Genomic DNA, 16364 nt, shown 5'->3' with positions numbered 1-16364 from the left:
AATACCATGCAATTGTGATGTGGGCTGAATGTATTTACCTAGCAGAATGTATTTGACCAGTCTGATCGACTGTCTCCGAACTGATTCCTCTAGCTGCGAAAATAAGGCACTTTCCACTAGTTTTGGGAGAAGCATTAGTCATCCTTTTACATAAAAAATACCTAACATACCTGCTAAAATCTAAATACATACTTTACAAAAAAAACTCAATACCTTTGCTGTCAATGACAGGTACAAGGTATGTGACAAGAATGTGAGGGAAAGGAGTTGCATGTTTCTTTATACAAAGACAGGGAATTTTCTTTGCACCCAACAAAATACAGGTTTGCTTTTTAGCCCCTGTTTAAGGACTTTTGTTTATGTCAGATGGGATTCACATCTATGCGAACACAAAACCTGGCAGAAGGAGATCAACACCTGTAAAATAATTCAGAATCATCTAAAACTTGTACCATGGCAACAAGTCCTAAGACCATCATCAAAGACCGATAAGCTATGTTAGTGTTGTATGAGTGCAACTGCCCCCATACTATAGATATTATATTATTCATATATCCTTAATATGATGTAAAGAAACTTTAAAATAGGGGACCTCTGACTTTTCTAAATGTTTTTTAATGTATTCTATTGTCAAATTTACTTCATTACCTTTTTATTATACTTCAATTACATAAAGATCACAACAAGCACCCTGGAGTTGACTTTCAATCAGTTTCTAACAACTTAGAAACACCTATTGGTTGTTCCCCTTAGAAGGGGCTAAATGTCACATTTTCATGGATAAATAGCTAAGATTACAGTAATTTTCAAAATTAATTTCTCACCAATGCTTTCAGATATGGGGAGAATGGGAGCTTATTTTAAATAGCCCTCACTGCTTGTTCAGAACAGGCAAATATTAGTTCTACATAGTAACATACTATGGACACAGGTTCACTTTTAAGCAATGCCTGCAAAATATGTTGTATATATACTGTACTTGAATCCAAACCAATCAGAATATAAACCAAGGTAGTTATTTTTACCTAGACTTGAGTAAATACCTGGGACACAAAATGCAGCCATCACTGCTAACATTTAAAACACTAATCCATTAAAATGTCATAAAAATAAACAGGAATAAATACACCCATACTGTGTTATTTTTAAAACAATTTTTAAATTTTAAACTGCAAATTCATGTAAAGTATATAACAAACTCATGTCACATATCTCCAACAGTAAGAGTTTATTACACACTTTACATGAGGACACAGCACCATCTACTGGTGTGACAGGACTATAAACCAAGTTTCTTTTTCTGTTGGCATTTTCAGGGAAAAACAAATATTGGTTCATACATGAGTATATACAGTAATTCCTAAGCTAAATGTATTCTTTGAAGTCAGGGCTTTATTGTTTCTTTAAAATAGCACTGAACTAGCAATTAACCTATGCTGTTGTTGCCATTCTTATCACCATAGAGAAACCTGGCTGATGGCCCAATCTTCTTTCTTGTATTTATTTGTTACTTTTTAATACACCAGTACAAGTGGCCTGTGGGTGAACAAGAAAGAAATTCCAGGTTAATCACCGTAATTGGACAGCAGAAAAGAATGTAAAAGTAGAAGAACAACAACCAGACCAGCAAGAGTTTGTTTTTTGGAAATTTTTAATCAGAGCCCTGTATTCTAAAACAAAGATGGAGAGGTCTAAATGCTGGCAAGAACTCCTAAGTCTGGGGGATAAATAAGGTCTTTACTTCCAGTTTTCCCAATGCTTGCCCATGTATTTTTAACATTTGCAAAATAATTGTTTGAGGTTAAAACAAGGGAAAAAAAGATTCCCTGAGAGTGAATTTGTGTTTTTTTAATATTTCTAACTAAGCACTTTCTAAATAGTTTTTTTCTTTATTATTCCCACTTCCAAACTAATAAAATTAGTTACGTGAAACGTTAGTCTTAAAAGTATAGGAAAAACTAAAATGTCAAAAGCAGATGTCTCTGTAGCACTATGTTTGAGATCCATGTCAATTGATCTGGTTTTACTGACATCATCTTCCCTCTCCATTGCAGCAGCTGTTGCTGTACATCCAGTAACTTCTTACAGGGCAAACCAGGAAGAAATACACATAGATAAATCTCTTCCGCATCTTTCCATTGTTTGGATTTGTAAGTAGAAACAACAGAGTACATATTGATAACAAAGGTAACAGTCCCAAAATATTTTAATATTGTCCTAGTTTTTTAGGAGGTGAATTGGGCTCATGTACTAACAATACGATGTATACAATATTTCTCTGAGACTTCTTAAACATATTATTAGGAGATGCTGAGATTTATAGACAAGGGAGGGGATAAAGAACATTGCAGCAACTCACACATTTTACTACATTCTTAATATTATAAGGACATATGTGGGGTATAGAAGTTGAAAGTGTTTATGTAGTGTATAGGCTTAGGATCTAACAGTCTGAAAGAAGACTCCAGGCATTTCCAAATTATTGTTATTTCATTGTGTTTAATTACTCTTATAGCAAAGTGTTTGGTGACTCATGTCATCTACATTGTAATGAGTCTAAAAGTTTGTAGCCATCCAGGGAAAAACCTGTGCCCACCTTGAACACTAATAAGCAACCTTTAGAAGCCAGAGCCCCTTAGGCTCCAATAAGCAGCAACAGTGCATGTTGTGTGCATGCTGCCGCTGCAATGTCCTTCCCATTAATGTGCATTGTTTACACATTCTGAACGTAGTTCTGGGCTCTAATATTAGAGAGATGCATAAACATGGAAACATAAATATAATTATAAAAATAGGTTGAAACGCTTGAAAAATGTATCCACTTTTTCTTCTTTTTAATATGGTAATCCTGTCACACCTCCTTTCCTAAGGCTGGGTCTACATGGATGTTTTTAAAAACGCATTTAAACGTTCCTACTGTGTTTATATGCCTCTTTATGCGTCTATGCTGTGTTTTTAACGCATTTAAATTTTAAGTGCTTATAAACGTTGGAAAACATGGGGTAAAAGCCCCATTTAAAACAATGAAAGTGTTTACCTGTGTTTTCCTGCACTTTTGAGCGTTTTCCAGCGTTAAACCAGCGGTTTAATTTTTTAAACATTGCAAGCATCGTTATAGATAACGCTCATAGACGTGCCTCAAGGAAACATCTGGTGTAGATTATCCCATTGGAATGCATGGGGATTTCAAGCATGGGCTTTTAAAGCCTCAGGTTAAACCCTGGGAAAAACGTCCGTGTAGACTAAGCCTAAGGTGGCAATGCTCAACCATCCTAGAAAATCATCTCTTTCCTCCAAAAAGCAAGCTGATTTGTATCTCCTGGAGACCTGAGAACAATACTGATTCAATGCAGAATGCACATCTGTTATCAGCTCAAAATTTCTTTATTTGTATTTAATATTTTTTTGCATTTAGCACACAAATAAAAAGCGTTTGATGGTAAATCTACCAAAGGTATAGGTTTGCAATGTAAACTAATATAAGGGTTTACACTTTAGCCTGACATGATATAAGTTTGCTGATGATTGTTGTGCTGGCTGACCTCCTATAGTCAATTAGTGATGCAGTAGATTTATGGTGCTTTAATTCTTATATTCTTGATAATAAACTGTTATTTAAAATGTTAATGGGTTATATATAGAAAACGTTGATCTCTCCAGGGCTATTTAAAATGTTTACCCTTCTTTACAAATATAAGAACACCAGCAGTGATGATAATAATCTGGAGAATATGTGGTTGACAATTATTTTATCCCTCTGATCTGCATATTATCCTGATATTAGGAAATTCAAGCAAATATATAAAATGTATAGTTCTCCACAGAATGATCTGTGATGCCCTAATAATTCACTTCTTCTGATTTGCTGATCACTCAGGATAATTTATCATCATTATCCTCTGCACCAACCAGCAGGGATCTCCAGAATGTCAGGGGGGATGTACCAGTTTGATAGCTGAGCTCTGACTTAATTGCAGAGATAAATGTTCAGGAAACAGAACTGAGTCTTCCTGCTGCTATTATCGCTTCCTGTCACCTTGTTGGTATTTCTAACTGGCTGAGAAATGGATTGCGATGGAGGAGTGATAGAGTTTTATTGGACTTTTGTGTGTAGGAGGAGAATTCTGTATTTGTAAACCACTCTACAACATATTTTTTCCTATATGTTGTTATATGGATTCCTTTATTATATCCTAATAAATAGAAATGTGAAAATGTATTATATTCATATAGACCACTCATTATTTGTCAGAACTAATCTTCTGTAAGATTCTTACTAAGTACAGAATATCCTTTGATTTTCCAACCATGATGAGATAATTAGCTGTGTGTAAAGTATATTTGTTACAGACCCAGGATCTTCAGTCTAAATATTTGATTTGAAAATGCAGAGGTTATTTTGGTGGACAGATGTCAAAGTAATGCTAACATTTAGAAGTAGTATCCTCTAATATGTAATTTCCTTCTTTTTTCAGCATGGAAGCTTGAAACGCAGAGGAGCGGAGATCCATACTCAAGCCATACAAGATAAAAATGAGATTTTCTAATAAATTTAGTTGCCTGCATCTGTGGATCTAATGGTTGTTTAGATCTGCCACTTCTGTACAATCTGCTTTTGAATTTTATCATCTGACACTAAGTTTGAGTTGCTCAGGGTTTTGTTCTTTTATTTAATAACTATACATCTATTATATGTATTTGTAATATGTACGTATAATGTTTCAGGCAGCAACATACCAGTGACCTTCAGAAAAAAGTTTGTAAACCTCTTTGAAGATCTTTGCTTACACAATGTCTCTATTTTGGGCTGCACTGTGTGGTCTACATGCCAGTTCTCAGTGTATTCTGGGTAATACAGGAGGGAATCCTTATGTTAAGTGGCAAAATCTCAGGACAAGGGCTGCCAGTTTACTACATTCATTATAGTGTCACCAACAGATGACACAACTCGAAGGTCCAGAATGGACTAGAAAATCTCTTGGCAGCAGGACACCATTTTTGTTCCTTCACTGCCATAAAGTAGTGCTTTCTTGGAAACTTTAACAGTCTATATTGTCACTGCTTGTATGTAGGTATAAGTGGCTCTGAGCAGATAGCAGCCTGTCCCTCTCCCTCCCTGTGCTGCTATATTTATCATGACATGTCTCCATAAATGGCTTGGACTAGGGCTCTGACATTCCAGTGACACCAGGCATCATTTTTGCACTGGACTCCTATGTCCAGTTCCTAGTTCTGGTCTCTTCAAACTCTTTGCTGGATTCTGGATTTTTCCTTTTTTTCTAAACAGTTATAGGACCTCTGAGTTGCTGCTTTAAGGTAAGCGTGATCTTTTAAATGTGACCCTTTTGTGTCACCTGCCTGGATTATTCACCCTAATGGCTGTGGGATTCCAAAGTTAACACACTGACCAGACCTGGTTTATAATGTGAACTTTGCAAGAGACATTAACAAGCAAAGAGGAAGTTCATTGGGATTATGTGGAATCTTTTTGAAGTTAACTAACTTGTACTAAATACCCTTATTAAGTGAATGTTAAATGCATTTAGACTAAAATATGGATTGCTTTTCATAAAGCTCAGCTTTAAAAAAAATACCACAATTTTGATCATCTCCACTTTATTGTGCAAATTAAGATCTTGTAGCATTGGTAATATGGTCGTATAGGATACCTAAACAAAATGACAGTACTTAATGGGGGGTCTAGAAGGAGTAACAGTTCCTGGGTACTAGAGGAAAAATGGTTTAAAAATGGTACAAATATAACACAATGAATATAGAATAGAAGTTGTTGCTAATTAGGTATTGTCTTTAATTGAAAAAAAAAGTTTAGTTTTCAGTTTATTTGTAATGACCAGGCTTTCAAGTGTGCACAATTCTGTAACCACATCCATGATGTTTGTATATAAAATGCTGAAATAGGGCAGCTGGTAAAAAAAAAAAAATATATATATATATATATATATATATATGTATATATGTATATATATATATATATATATATATGTATGTGTGTGTGTTTATATTGTTATACTTCTATATGTTTAGGCATTGTGTTTAATTACAGGGATTTACTCTATAAATAATTGTCTTGTTATTTTTGTGACAAATTTAGAACATGAATTTATTTAAAAGCTGAAAAAGCAGACTTTTAAAGCAGAATTAAAAGCTAATAGCCCAAAAAACATAAAACACACATTTGTAGATTAACAAAATTATTTAGAATTGTTTTTGGATTGTCTCAGAATTCACTCCCCTTTGATAAATCTTCTACGCTCCACTGACATCAGTCAAAATCCCTTTAATGTACATTACATAAGCAGCATAAAGACAAATAAATAGTCACGCCCCCATGAATTTGCCATGTAAGAGGTAGGCAGAAGGCAAACCAGAATTGTAAGACTGAGCTCTTATGCTGTGTTCAGTTAACATGTCATCAGGACATATCTATGCCAAAAAGGTATAGGACAGACTATGGCAGGATGATGTGAATGTGGCATGAATTGAGCATGGGTGGATGACAACTCCAATAAATGTAATATTATATTATATAACTGACATATCTGCAGAAGGGAGCAGTTTGGAACCTAAAAATATGAATCACTACATGAAATGTATCTACTGCTTAAAGATTGTTTGACTTGAATACAGTATTTTGAGATTAATTGTCAAACGTATTTTCCACTTGATAGAATTTTAATATAAAATGGTTTATTTAAAAATTGCAGTGTCCTTCTTATTCCAGCCAATCAGAATTAATTTTCTTCTAGTCTGAGTTTAGTAGTTTAGTTTGATTGGTTGCTGAAGCGTACTGCATTTTCCACTGAGAATTTAGCTTTAGTTGAGCTTGAACCACTACAAAATATGAATTGACATTTTCTCATACCATTTCCTACAAAGAGAGGTGACACCTCTGTACTATATATTGAGGGATAAGTATTAGTGGTCAAAAAACTAGGAAAACCCATTAGGACTGATCTGGCATTTTGTGGTCGACTTTATTAAGTGGTTCATGTTCACTCTCCAAAGGGAATTTTCACTTAGTGATAGTGTATGTAGTGAAAAATCACTTTCAAATAAAAAATTCAAATAATAATGAAAAAAAGGATTGCATGTGCTTGGAAGATTGGAATCAACAGAGCTCTGCCCTGTTCACCAAGCTGAACTAAGATTGCCTTAATAAGTGGAATAAACTACTTTTGTGAATAAAGGATGCCATACATACAAATGGACATACTCACAGAAAGTGTTGTTTTGTAGTATATTCTACATTTAATTTCTGTGCACTACATTTTGGATCTGCATACATGTATTTTGTATTTACATCAATAGAATGAAAACAGCTGCACAATGCATATTAACTGATGTTAGCTCAGTTTCATAATCAACAGGACAGTTAAGGCAATACAGGTTTGGCTCTAATCAAAGTCTAACTGATTCATCTTTCTAAGATTCCAAGTCATTGGCTAAATGTCTTTGGCCACCCCATTTCACATTTGCCACATACATTCATTTATTGATAGCCAAACTTGTATGGCTATGGTTTTCGACCCTTTACGGAAAAGACCAGGGAAAAAAATAGCCCTGTCCTGCAGTCTTAGTTCCTGTTTTGCCACCACTGGGATAAATATGGCTTTACTGTGTTTGAACACTTAGTTTTGGCAGATTTGGAACACATAGTATTAATGCTGTATGTTGATAATATATGTGCCTTATAAATTGTGTTCTGTTAAAATCAAGCAACACAATGATGAATAATTTGTGACGTCTTGATGATGGAAAGCCTATCTGAAAAAAAAATGAAGAACTGGTGATCAGTAAACACAATGGCCCTGATTTATTAAAGTTCTCCAAGGCTGGAGAGAATACACTTTCATCAGTAAAGCTGGGTGATCCAGCAAACCTGGGATGGATCTGGTCCAGGACAGAGAATATTTGCTAACAAATAGCTAATGACTTTTAGGAATTCCATTCCAGGTTTGCTGGATTACGCAGCTTCACTGATGAAAGTGTATTCTCTCCAGCCTTGGAGAATTTTAGTAAATCAGGGTCAGTGTCTAAGCTCCATAAAGCAGCCCATGTTTGTACAATGACAGTCACTCGATCCATCTGATGCAGCGTGATTGTACACCAATGGCTGGCAGATACCCAGTAGCAGTAGGAGTTGTTAGGGCACTGTGCCAATCTTGCATGTTTGGAGTGTCCTTCAATGCTTGAAACCTAGTCATATCAGGGGTGATATCATCCCATACCTAAATGCCCTTGTATCTGCACCTAAGCAACTCCTGTCTGCAGACACCTCTCTGTTCACATCCCCCAGCCTGCTGATCCTGGAGTTGACAACAGGTGTTTGGAAAGGATCTTCCTGATGAATTGTTATGGTAAAATAATGTTGACAGGAGTATCCTTGGTCATGCCATCATCATTTTTAAAATAATGTTATCAAAATTATTGGTATTAGGTTGTTTTGATCAAGTCAAGGTTTACTGTCTGTAAAAATTTAAAGTTCAACTTTATTTTTTTTTTCCAAAGAATATTATATATGATTTATTCAGGGATATATTATATACAGTTACACATACAATATTCATTAGGAATGTGCATGTTTGTTGAGTATGATAACAATGCTTCATTAGTTATATTGCTTCCTCTTTACAGCCACTAATGTTTATTCATTTTTGGTTACATTTGTAATCACAGCAGGGTTAAAGCCAAAGAAAAGTAAAAAACTTGTAAGATGCCTGCATGATCCAGCGGTTCTTAGTGAAAAAATCAAGTAGATGATCCACAAACATGACAGCTTGACTAAGCAGCATGTTTTTATCTACATGAAGAGGTTGGAAGGGGGCATGGGCAGTACTTATTAATGCCTCCTCTCTTACAGGGAACAGCATTAGGGAGTTGGTTTTCTAATTTGTACAGTTGACTGTTCCCTCAGAGGTAATGCTGGTTGGTTGCAGGTTTTATTCAGGCAAGGGGTTGGAGGCACATTTCAGTAATAGTTATGTTATGTTTCAAGGTACCTAATTGCTACCCCACTGTTCATAGGTCTAATATCAGAGTCAAATTATGCTGTACCCCAAGAAAATTACCATTCTAACTTTTTGAATGGGCAGAGGTGGGCAGATGTCTTTCTGTCACACTTTCCATCCACAATCTGTCTATCGATGTTCTGCAGCAACATGCATACTCTTTGCATGGCTGCTGGTGTCTACTCTTGCCAGTCACTGGCTGAAGACTTCATTGATAATTATTAAACCCTTTAGCTTGCAGATGGTGCAACCTTTTTAAAAGTAGGACTGTGAGATAGAGTTAAATTATTAAAAATATTAGTAATTACTTTTTATGTTTTATATCTTGCATACTTCCCAGTGTATAGTAAAACAGAGCATGACATTGGATCTTTCATCTACCCTCTCTTCTTTAAAGTTGACATGTTCATACTGTACACATTTTAATCCTGTGAACATAAACCATATTACCTTTTCCTTTTTAAATTCTGTTGCTGACTGCATTTGATAATTTAAAGATAGTCTTTCTTGATCTTCCCATAGAGACAGGACCAGTCTGTGCCTTGCCTAATACCAGTCAGCTTTACACCTTGCTTCAGCATTACTTACTCACAGCCATTTAATTATTTCTTTAATACTTCCTGTTCCTAAAGTGGTTCTGATATGTCTCTGACAGCCATGCTACCCTAATAATTGTTGAGGCGTCCATTGACATGGATCCAAGAACTGGCCCTGTATACAGTTGCTGCAGCTGTTGAATGTAGAATGATTGACAGATTGTATATTGTTAGTCTGTAAAAGGTGATCTGGAAAACATCACTGACTAAGTTTTGTCTTCATTGAAAGGTAGTGTTCAGGCATCTAGGAGGGAGAATGTATACAATGTTGATATGTTAAGCAGGAACAGTGGATGATATGAGAGAATGAGGCAGTGAGAGATAGAGGTATATGAGTGGTCAGAGCACTGTGACAGTCAGTGCATGTGTGTGATGGATGTTTATTAGTACAGGTAGTCCCCGAGTTACATAGAAGATAGGAACTGTAGGTTTGAATTTGTATGTAAGTCATAACAGGTAAATTATTTTATTAAATGCAATTTGGGCAGATGCTTGTCTCAAGATAATATTAGGCAGCGTGTTGTCAGTTACTGTATAAAATCCTCACTGTGAGTTAATCACAAACAAAGCAAAAAAAAAACCCGCTATGGAGCCTAGACATTCAAAAACTTCTGGAGCGAGCTGTGCTTTAAAATGCAAAAAGAAACAAGTGTAGAGTTTGTCTTGGTCTTTAAAGAGTTACAACCAAAAGGCTTCTGCAAGTCATGCAAATCGCGCCCCTCCTCCCTGTGCCCCATCAAGCCTCCATCCTGCACACAAGCAAGCAGGGGAACCCTGTTCATATCTAGGAGTCATCCGTTTGTTGGATGTCCTTAACTGGGGGACTACCTGTAGATGCTACAAAAGCTTGCCTTGAGTCTCACATTGGGGAGACTTTCTCTCGCTTTCTGTTGTAAACCCAGGTCAGGAAAAACTCTTTAATGGGACGCACACCCTCAAAAATAAACAGGCCACCTTTATACCCTTCTCTGCTTTGTAAGAAATACATCTATATATCTATGTACACTTTAATGATGTATACATTTGTACTAAATGACTAAGGTGCTATCTTCTCTCAATCCCCAGGTGAAATAAAAGCTAGCACAACATAGTTCAGGAACACATCCTAATAAAATGGGTTATCAGAACAGAAAACCTCCTTTGTTGGAGATTTTAAAGAGAGAGTGGCTGTCCTTTCATTTGTAGGATTATAAAAAAACAAAACAAAACTTTTTTAACACTAAATTTTTTATCCCAGATAATAGTGACTGGATATGGGGACTGTGAAGGTATAGAATGTCTACTTAAGAGGGGTCATTTACATGCAAAAAAATAAGGACCTATTATTGTATGGGAAGATATTCATTAATTATTAGTTAAATAAGTCGTCTGGCACCAAGGTCTAGGCACAAGAATATGAAAGTGGAATGGAAGAAATGTGTTTGTTTTTCAGTGTTTTTATTCCGATCCCAGATTTAGTATTTGAGGCGTTATTGATGCAGACAGACGTGCCAGTACACCTGAAATGTGCATGTGGGTTCTGGGTCAACAACTCACTAAACTCAATAAAACTATGGCTTTAAACGAACATAAAGCAAAATGAAATGTAAAACTTGTTTAATGAACAAATATCTGCATTTTTGCAACTGGAAAACTTACAAAGAGGAATTCCTTGCAAGCCCTTTCTCTTGCATTGAACCCTCACAATGTTGAAAGACACGTTACAAGGTATGAGGCCTTGTATAGTAAAAAAAATATAGAGCTGCACACGCATAGATCTTTCCTGGCCCCCCAGGCTGCATGTGTTGAAATAGGGCTGGTTAGAATTCTGAGAACTCCATGTTCTCTTTGTTCCCTTTTAAAGTTACAGTACAAAAAAAGGAAAAAAAACAGAATGGGTTGACCATTACAAACAGTCTCTTATCCAGGCATACTGGAGTGAGGAGGAAAAGATGGGCAGAAAATGTGTGCCCACCTTCCTATGCCATACCAGACCACATGACATTTGATGCCCCAAGAAGCATGTGGGTGTTGTTGGGGGTTATTTTAGAGGAATCTTTGAGTCTAATCTTATAAAAAAAATCTGTTGCTTTTACCTACAAAAAAAGAAATGTAAATAGCGAAAGTGTACACACCGCAGGGGATCATGGGTGAAGTCTTTAAACAAATTTGGTCGATCACATCACCTTGGATTCCTAGTACTATTACTGCAACCACCAAATCTGTAATATGGTACATAAACAATAATTTGGTATATAAACCTAGGTGGGTGTCAGATCATAACTGATGATGACTACATGACTGGGCATTGTGTTTGATGTGGATTTTAAATAATTATTTTTTAAATTATTCTAAACCTATGGAGAAAGGAGTAATAACGTATACCAGCAGTACTTATTACACTGGGTGAGGGAAGATACCTGGTTGCCCTCCCTATTTGGACACTGCAACTGAGGTTAAAAGCTTTGCAGCACAGTGATTGATTGCCTAAAAATCCAATTAAGTTGCGTTTTTCTAACTGGCTCTAATCTCAACCGTGGTAATATAGATTTTTTTTAAATTTGGTCTTGGTAAGAAATGATGTACATTTGGGTTTACCCCGAACTGCAAACACAACTTTATCCCTAATATTAAGGGTTCTTAAAAACTTGCAAGTATTGAATTCTATAAATGCTATTTTTTTAAGGACATTGCTTTTAGGGTAACCAGAGAGTTAAGTGATATAACGGCCAACATAACTATAAGGTTTGAGATTAGATTTGGAAAATTTTAAATGGTAGAGGAAGGCAGGCTCTAAGGTTCATTACCTATAAAGTATGTGTACTGTGTACATTAAATAAGGAAGTGTATGTGGTTTTTACAATAAATAAAGTGTTTCAAAGGCTGGATTATACCATTATATTCATATTATTTTATTTTGATGTAGTGCAGAAATTACAGAATCAATGTGTTATTGTAAATCCATCTTAATAAAATGAGCATTTCTCCTTGTCCTTGGAGACAATTCTCAATGTGTTTGTGTGTGTTAGAGATGAGATAGAGAGACTCTCCTTGTTCATACATTTTATAAACTCATCACTGATTGTAAGGACTACTGTTTTGTGTGTGAGCATCAGCAACAGCTGGATTTGCTTTTTAAGATGTAGTGCCACCACTTGTATTTTATTTCCTCTTCTTTCTTATATTTGGCTTTAATAAATTGATGGCATTACATTTTGTGAGATTAGTTACTTGAGTAGGTTACTTTTCTTTAATTTGTTTTTGATAGGGCCTTGTTTGTGCTTGTGTCAGGGTGCTGAATTCTTGCTGACACACATAGGTTGTGCCGATCTGCCCCTTGTTTGCAGCACGTCTCTTCATACTGTTGTGGTTAAAGAGGTTTGCTCCCAAGCACTACATATTTCCCTCTTTGACCTCGCTGATGATAAAATGTAGGCGTTTTTCTTATTACCCCCCTAAAAAGGCAGGTCTAGGAGACTAGAGGGAGAGGCAGGGATATACATGCAGAGATAGTTTAGGGCTAATGAGTGCTGCAATCCAAATGGGTGCTCGGGGTACACCTTGCCATGACAGATCACGTTTGCTTGATTTATTTCAGAGAGGTCTTGCTTTATATTCCGGGCACTCTTAGTAGATATTGGAGTAGATTACCTAACCTACCTTCCCCCAGGCGAAATTCAGACAATTTTTATCAATAAAAAATTGCTACAGCTTTTGAACTTTTGATGATGGCTGCTGCTTACATCAGGAAATTTAAAACTCGTCATTGCTTAACCTCCCTGGCAGTATGAATATTAAATATTTTTAAATGTAAAAGCGGTACATTTAGGAATCATCATCTGCTTCCCCTGGCCTCGCGTCCCCAGCGTTCACACTCCTGGGGCATCTGTGAAACCTGGCGATGACCGCCAGGCACCTGTGTCCACCCAACGTTCACATGCTGGGGATGCAGGTGCCAGACAGACATCGCCAGGTTACACAGATGCCCAGCAGGCATCGCCAGAGGAAGAAGATGCCGGGCATCACTAGAGGACTCTGCGGGCACCGCTGGAGGACGCTGCAGGCACCACTGACCAGGTAAGCTTTTTAAACTCCCTGGCAATTCCACCCCAAATCTGGCTTGGGGTTACCACTTTTGGTATGGATAATTAACCCCAAGCAACACTCGGGATTACCGGTAGTACTGGTGTCTACTACTGGTGTATCTAAGCAAATGCACTTACAATATTATGCTACAGCACATTTTTTTTGAGAAGGTCACCATTTTACTCATAGCTTAAAGTGGTAACATTTGTTAACTTTATTAACAATGTGGAGATCATGTATTATGAAATTGTTAGACAAGATTGTTCACACACTAAAATGGCCACTAAATCTAAGATATGCAATAGTATAATGAGGGGATTCTAAATTTGCATAAACCTTTATACATTCAAGATTAATATAAAATGTACTGATTTATTGGGTGCAATGTCGTATCTTCCAACATTTTGGTTCATTCCTGCATCTTTTGATGTACATGATCATGTGTTTCAGTTTTAGTGGCCATTGAAGTATTACTTACCCATAACAACCATTTGTTACAATATTGTTAGCTGGACTAACTTGCATTAAACAACCCAAGTTATCCAACTATAACCACAAATGAGGAAATAAACAAATGTATTTTTAAACCCAGTAAAACAGTGAACAGCGGTGGCAGGATGTCTTTGCCATTCTACCAAAAACACCATCAACATTATGATCGTGGTTATCGCAGCACCGAATTAAAGGCCACATTAAGCCAGTACCAGCAAGAAGAGAAGCACCACAGTAGCCATCATGGGTAATAATTCGATCATCTTTTTATATTTCATTTGCTAATAAATTCCATGTATCACTTACTCGATATTAATCTACCACAATAAACTCACCATATGAAATGCCAACTTTATTTTGTGGTCTAATATTACAATTTATATCTCTTTTTTCACCATTTCTTTTCTACGTCTGGTATTTGTTCTTCTTTTACAGGATCATGATGCTATTTGTATTAGTTTCTTTATTGGTTGTGATTTGATTAAAATAATACATTTCTTCTATTTCATTTTAACCATCTTTCCATATAACACTAATAACAGTATTTTATATCTGGTTTTCTCTGATCTCAACTTTTTGATTTGTAACTTTTTTTAACACAGCTGTTGACAATAATCTATTAACTGTCTATCTATCTATCTATATCTATATGTAAGTCTCCCTAAATCCAGGAGTAATTAGCAACATCACTATCAATATAACTGAAATAATAATTAAAATGTTGACTGTAATCTTGTTCTATGTGACAACAAGACATCAAGACATCAAGTTTGCCAGAAACATGGTATTGGGTTTTAAATCTTTTTCATTTTTTAACTAAAAATGCACACGTTGCCATTTGAGGACAGAACACCAAATCAGTGAACAATAAATCAATGAATACAGAGCAACATGAAAAGTACAATACCCATAGTAACTTGTCAGAGTCCAAACTACTCCTCTGAGGTTGGTGAAGCAAATTATGATGAAAAGCATCAATATATGATTGGATATTCAAACTGAGCAGAAATTTGCTTTTTATATGATTGGATAGCTGAAGAAAATATTTATTTTTTTTAACTTTATTACTCTTTGCATCTAAATAAATTGTTCATTAAAATGGAAAAATATTAGTTGTCCCTAAGCCGTAACCTAAAAAACAGAAAAAAATCACAGTAGTTAATTTATGAGGAAAGACCAACTGCATGAGCCATTCTGGTGCCACTTCAATGCCTGGCTATTTTTAGGCATTTTAAGGCCCAGCACTTCTGAATTATACGTTAGCTCTCTTTTCTTGTCTCAGCCCCACTAAAGAGTCTACATAAGGTGAGGTTTAGGTATAGAGTAGATTTATTTCATGGCTGTCCTCTGATTTCCTTTAGTAGACCCGCTAATTATTTAGATGTCATAGAGAAACATATGACCTACAAGTTTCATACAATAATAGATGTTCTACATAATTTTTTTACAGTACTGTATTTTAGGCTGATTTTTGTTTCACCTAATCACTCTCATTATTTCCTTTTCAATGCAACTATGACATTGGAATGTTTCAGTTTGGGTATTCTAAAGCTACTCCGTTACAGCTCATAACGTTTTTCAACAACCGGTAATACCTGTACCCAATTCTTACAACACCATTGTGGATACAATTTATTCCATCCACTTTATTATGAAATATTGTTTAGAAAACAGAATAAAGCACATGACTCCTATTATGGCCCATTTAGGGTTTTCCTTCCTAAAAATCTTAAGAAAACAGTGGATTCATTTTCTTGTAAACCAAGACATACTTTTTTTCTATACAGAGTACATATAGATACAGTAAACGTGTCCTGCAACAAAGTCTTATTTTTTTGGGGGGGCAGTCCAAATTTCTGTGCTATATAATCCTATTAGACTATGTTTGTGGGTTTGCTAGCATGGATTTGGATGACACAGATGTATGCAGCAGTATGGAAATGGTTGTCACTCCTTTTATTAGACAATTTTCCAGAGCATAGCATCATATAGCTTTTTAGGCTGAATAAATATGGCGGTGCAAGGGCAATGATCTCTAACTCTAATTCTCTAACTCTATCTCTAAAAGTTATACAAAAGTGACTGGTTGCTAGAGATTGCTGCACTTGGCATATCATCCATGCACTTTCTTCACTTTTCTTCACTTCCAATGGAATATGCATTATCAGCCGTTCTTGTTCTT

General features: G+C 35.9%; 1 protein-coding gene across 6 annotated transcripts in view; it reads left to right on the top strand.

Annotated features, from left to right (window-relative positions):
- The window catches only part of MYOM1 (myomesin 1), an 85714-nt gene that overhangs the window by 4332 nt on the left and 65018 nt on the right, over positions 1-16364 (top strand). For 5 of the 6 annotated variants that reach the window (XM_072411368.1, XM_072411370.1, XM_072411366.1 and 2 more), the window contains exons 2-4: positions 2055-2150; positions 4476-5316; positions 14283-14429. In XM_072411368.1, the coding sequence (XP_072267469.1) occupies positions 14308-14429 (122 nt within the window). In that variant the 5' untranslated portion in view covers positions 2055-2150; positions 4476-5316; positions 14283-14307. Of the gene's footprint in view, positions 1-2054; positions 2151-4361; positions 5317-14282; positions 14430-16364 lie in introns of those variants that run through there. The other variant, XM_072411367.1, reaches the window with a different exon arrangement.

The sequence above is a fragment of the Pyxicephalus adspersus genome, chromosome 5, assembly GCF_032062135.1.
Source record: "Pyxicephalus adspersus chromosome 5, UCB_Pads_2.0, whole genome shotgun sequence".
Taxonomy (NCBI): Eukaryota; Metazoa; Chordata; class Amphibia; order Anura; family Pyxicephalidae; genus Pyxicephalus; species Pyxicephalus adspersus.
The sequence above is the reverse complement of the archived record's forward strand: the minus strand, read 5'-3'. Positions and strand labels throughout refer to the sequence as shown.